Source organism: Otolemur garnettii, unplaced genomic scaffold, assembly GCF_000181295.1.
Source record: "Otolemur garnettii isolate 467f Iridium unplaced genomic scaffold, OtoGar3 scaffold00066, whole genome shotgun sequence".
Lineage (NCBI taxonomy): Eukaryota > Metazoa > Chordata > Mammalia > Primates > Galagidae > Otolemur > Otolemur garnettii.
The window spans coordinates 976,179-981,572 of NW_003852461.1; the positions used below are offsets into that span (position 1 = coordinate 976,179).

Below are 5,394 nucleotides of genomic sequence, written 5' to 3' on the forward strand. Positions count from 1 at the left end.
GGTTGCAGCCATCATTGTTATTTGGCGGGCCTGGGCTGGATTCGAACCCGCCACCTTAGGTGTATATGGCTGGTGCCTTAGCCATTTCAGCCACAGGTCCCAAGTCTGCCTCAGTTTTCTTATCTGTAAAATGTAAAGATCAAAAAAGATGCTTTCTAAGGGTCATTGCACAGAAGCTCAATAACAACCACAGTAATCATTTGGGGAGCACCCAGGAATGTACTGGACCACTACTCTGTTCAAAAACTGCAATGGGCAACTTTATCCCAATTTTAAAGATAAGAAACCTGAGGCTCAAAGAGATGGACATTTTCCCGAGGCTACACAGTTATGTGTCTGAGCTAGGACTTCAAACCAGTCAGATCTGCCTCCACAATCTATGCTCTCCGGTTGTCCAACACATCCTGCAAGTCAGCACCTAGACGACAATGGCCAGTCCAGACCTAGGCACCAGGGAGGCCTCAGGCTGAGTCGGCAGGCTCTCTGTGATAGAAATAAGGCTAGTTCCCTCTAAAATCAGCCGTAACCACCACAAACACAGGCTTGTACCTCTGTAAACATAGCAACCAAGGACACACCCTCTGGGTACTTCCCTAGTCATCCCTGCCAGGTGTGTTCTGTACAAATGTAGGGATCATTTACATGTGCAATCACCGAGGGGCCCTCAGCGGGCGTGGTGCTGTCATATGCTTCGCTGAACTAAGGCAAAAACACCAATCTGTGTTTCCCAGGGGAGAATGAGAAAGCCAAGCTGTCTGGTTCAGCCGGCGCCCCTCAGCTCAAACAACTCCCTTGCTAATTTCTCATTCTGCCCTTCCAATAATAATAATGATGTCTTCCATTTGCGTGACTTGTCTACCCCATTTTTCATGCTACAAATCGGTAAAGATGTTACTACAGTGCACACAATCATCTCCTTTTTCTAAGTGACGATGCGGAATCCAGAGAAAAGAAATAACCAAAGCAGGATGTGACGGAGCTGGGACTGGAACCCAGGTCATCTAACTTTTGGGTCACCTTCCTGCACTGCACATCTCCAGAGGAGGAAGAAGGAGGCAATCTCGATCGCAAAGAACAAACCCAGGCACCACAGGCCCTGGCTAAACACCCGACTGTGGGATGGTTCCCTTCCTCCACCTATACAACTTTTCATTTTAAAGATCTTTCTAGGTACGTGCAGAAAACCAGCAAAGGCACCCAAAGGCAGAATTCTCTCCATCCCAGCTCCCCACCCCCATACATTTGGCCTCCTGTATCCACGGGTTTCGCCTCTACCGATTCAAACAACTGGGGATGAAAAAATACCAGGAAAAAATAACAATACGACAATAGAAAGTAATATGAATTTTAAAGTACAGTATGATGACTATATAGCATTTACATTGTATCAGGTATTATTATAAGTAATCTAGAGATTTAAAATATATGGGGAGCTGCACGTTGATGATATGTAAATACTATGCCCTTTTTGTAGAAGGGACTTCAGCATTGTGAATTTTTATATCCATAACAGGTCCTGAAACCAACCCTCCCCCAAATACCAGGAGATAAACACTGATTCATCTGTACTTATTCTGCTCAGACATCGAATCTTAACTAAATAATGGAAATTAGGTAAAGCCAGAGGTCACAAATTCTCAAAATTTTACCAGTTCCCATCTAGGAGAGTCTACTTAAAATTATATTTATTTCATGGAGTTGGTTTGAAAAGAACCATTGTATCTAACAGTTTGAGGTCTTTCAGTATTTGCAACTTAAAACACACTGAAAGAATACAGGAAGGAGACCATACCAGGCAGCCCACAGAGAGGAGCATGTGAAGCAAGACGATTGTCACCACCGTGGCCAACGCGATGCGCCGGCTATCCTCACGGACCGCCGGCCAGAATGTCATTGCCAGAACAGATCCTGAGATGCCCAGGGCGATCGTGACGAGGATCCAACGGACAGCTTTCTGTGGGATAATCCACAGGATCTGAAAGAAGAGAAAAGGAGGGAGGGAGGGCTCTTTGGAGGCATTTCAGAGAGGCATTTGTTCATTCTAGGCACAAATGTTTACAAAGGCCCCTGAGCCAATCAGCAGCTGGGCCCCAACTGAAAAAACGCTGGCTTTTCAGTACAGGCTGGAGGAACCGCACCAGCACCTAGACCAGCGAATGCTTTCATAATGAAGGGCTCAAGATCCAGGGACGGCGCTGGGCTCCCCAGGCCCCGTTCATGCTGAACTTCTAAATTCAAAGGGGATTTTTCAGGAGCACATGAGGGTTGGGCTGGAAACATTACTGCTTGATCAAATTCATGGTTGAATTTTCAACTAAGATCAGAGCATCCCTCAGAATCTGCTCCACAAGGGCGGCACTTACCGCCGTGGGGATGTAAATGAAGAGTGAATATCCATAGACGCACACAATCTCCAGAAACGAATAGGACACGATGTTCATAACTTTGCTGTTTCTCCACATGAGGAAACCCCAGAGTGCGAGAGGAACCAGCCAGGCATAGGCGTAGATGATGGTTGCGGCTATGGACACTAAGGATGGCAGGACACGAGCTTCAGTCTCCACCGTGCCTTAACAGACCAGCACAGCACTTCCAGGCCCTTACTGTATGGATTCCCCAACACGTCCACATACTTTAATGAACCAGGAATACTGACCTGTATTTCCTGAGCCTGGCACAGCCCCTGACACACAGGAAGCACTCTGCAAACGTTACCGAATTAATGCATCTTTAGCCTTTGCCTTTGTGGTAAAGACCAGTAGTCTCTCACATGGTTTTTACAATTCCTTTAATAATTTGAACTCCTGCCCTCAAGCGACCCTCTCACCTTGGCCTGTCAGAGTGCTGGGATTACAGGTGTGAGTCACAGTGCCCTGCTATAACTAAGGCCTGGTACCACTAAACAACTGAATCATGCAACTGAAATACTTTAGAGGGCGCCACTGCAAGCGTTTAAATCTACTGAGCAGATCAAATAAAAACCAAACTATACCTTGGAAGAACATGTCCTCTTCCCGTATAGAAAGAGCAAATCTATTAAAATGCTCTGGGTACAGATTAACTCGCTCAGCATGCTAATTAGAGCTCCTTCTGCCCCGGACATAGGAGGTTCCTGCTCACTGATGAATTGCTTGAAATATTCTCCACTTTTACTTTCTTCCTGAAATAATAATTCTGCCTCCATGGTGGAAATGCTATTTGGTGGCTCCATAGAAACAGCAATGTTTAGCACTTCCCTGATTTGTTTTCCCTCTTGTGAAGCAGATGATAATAAAGTTATGGCTAAGCCAGGTGTGGTGACTCACGCCTGTAATCCTAGCACTCTGGGAGGCCAAGGCAGGAGGACTGCCAAGAGTGAGAATCCATCTCTACAAAAAAATTTTTAAAACCCTGATGGATGGCCGGGCACGGTGGCTCACGCCTGTAATCCTAGTACTCTGAGAGGCCAAGGCAGGTGGATTGCTTGAGCTCACGAGTTAGAGACTAGCCTGAGCAAAAAGTGAGACCCTGTTTCTACTAAAAATAGAAAAACTAAAGCAAGAGGATCACTTGAGCCCAAGTTGGAGGTTGCTGTGAGCTATGACACCACAGCCCTTTATCCAGGGCAACAACTTGAGTCTCTGTCTGGTGGGTGCCTGTAGTCCCAGCTACTTGGGAGGCTGAGGCAGGAGGATCACTGAAGCACAGGAGACTGAGGTTACAGTGTACTATGATGACATCACTGCACTCTACTCAGGGTGACAGAGACTCTGTCTCAACAAAACAAATAAACAAACAAACAAACAAACAAAGTTATGGCTAAGACCATGACACCAGCCCTTTCTACATAAAAACCAGCAGGTAATTAATTTACTTATATGCATTTTGGCAAGAGCAAAAGCATCCCTGGGAATTACAGTCAGACTCTGGTTAAGCCATGTGATCATCTAAAACATTTTTAGCTCCCAAAGTGGCTTTTTCACACTGGAAACTCCTTCATTAAGCCAATGTAATTCTGCTGATATACTACCTTTTTCTTGGACAACTACGGGAAGAGGAGAGGTAACTACTATGGCTATAGCTGCCACTTAGTCATCACCTCCTGGGCGTCAGGCATTACAAGGAGGGCTTTACCGAGAGGCAACGTAGTATAAACTGTCAAGGGCACAGATTCTGTACATAAACTCCATGGGTTCTAAGGTCAGACAAAGTAACCCTGGCTGGTAAGTTACTTAACCTTCCTGCTTCAGTTTCTTCATCTGAAAATTTATATTACCTTTATAAGATTATCAGGAGAATTAAATGAATAAAAATAGGCAAGAACTGTTCTAAATAGAACTGGGATTGATATACAATAAATGTCCAATAAAGAATTAGCTTTTTATATAGTTAACATGCAGATACATTATTTCATATAATCTGTATTTTCATTTTATTTTAAATTTCTTTTATTTTTTAGAGACACAGGGTATTACTCTGTCTCCCAGGCTGGAGTGCAGTGAGCATGGCTCACTAAAGACTCAAAACTGCTGGGCTCAAGCAATCCTGCCTCAACCTCCCAAGTAGCTAGGACTATAAACTATGGGTACGGAGAGCTGGAGTCTTGCTATGTTGCCCAGGCTCGTCTTGAACTCCTTGCCTCATGCCATCCTTCTACCTTGACCTCCCAATGCACTGGGATTACATGCATGAACCACCACAATCAGCCTGTCTTCATTTCAGAGATGAGGAAATGGATCAGAGAAACTAAGTTATTTGGTCAAAGTAACATAATTAACAAGTGGGTGGGAGCAGGATCTGATGCCTGATGTGACTCATGCCCTTCAAATGAAATGGAAACGTGTTTATTGATAGGGCCAGTGATTATCTTACTGGTACCTACATCACATCACTCCCTGACACTGGGATGCCCAGCTAAAGAGGATGGGAACAGATAAAGCTCAGAGAAGAGCTTCCAGATCCCTAGGCAAGGTGGGTCACTCCTTCTCCATCAATGTACCAAGACATACCTCTAATATACAGTTAACACATACTTTTTATTCATTTACCTAGCTTCCTTAATCACTGAATTACTTGAAGGCAGCATTTCTATCTCATGGATAACATTTATTGAGTTAGACTTAAATCAAGGCTACTTAATAAGAGTTGAGACTGAATCCAGGTCTGACTCCCTGGTGGAGAAGGAAAGGGGGGGAAGTGGCCGTGAAAGGCAGAGGGGAAGAAAAGAAGGAAGGACCCCTGGACCCTCAGATGCTGTCACACAGGAAATACACATCTCCCTATATGGACACATGGACCCTCAGGTGCCGACACACAGGAAATACACATCTCCCTATATGGACACATGGACCCTCAGGTGCCGACACACAGGAAATACACATCTCCCTATATGGACACGTGGACCCTCAGGTGCCG

At 45.0% G+C, this 5,394-nt stretch overlaps 1 protein-coding gene across 3 annotated transcripts in view; it reads right to left on the minus strand.

The window, feature by feature from the left end:
- YIPF1 (Yip1 domain family member 1) overlaps nucleotides 1–5,394 on the minus strand; it is a 38,079-nt gene that overhangs the window by 10,996 nt on the left and 21,689 nt on the right. For all 3 annotated transcript variants that reach the window (XM_023515115.1, XM_012807219.2, XM_012807220.2), the window contains 2 exons: nucleotides 2,364–2,530; nucleotides 1,793–1,975 (listed from right to left, as the gene is read on the minus strand). In XM_023515115.1, coding sequence (XP_023370883.1) covers nucleotides 1,793–1,975; nucleotides 2,364–2,462 — 282 coding nt within the window. In that variant the 5' untranslated portion in view covers nucleotides 2,463–2,530. The remainder of the gene's footprint in view (nucleotides 1–1,792; nucleotides 1,976–2,363; nucleotides 2,531–5,394) is intronic.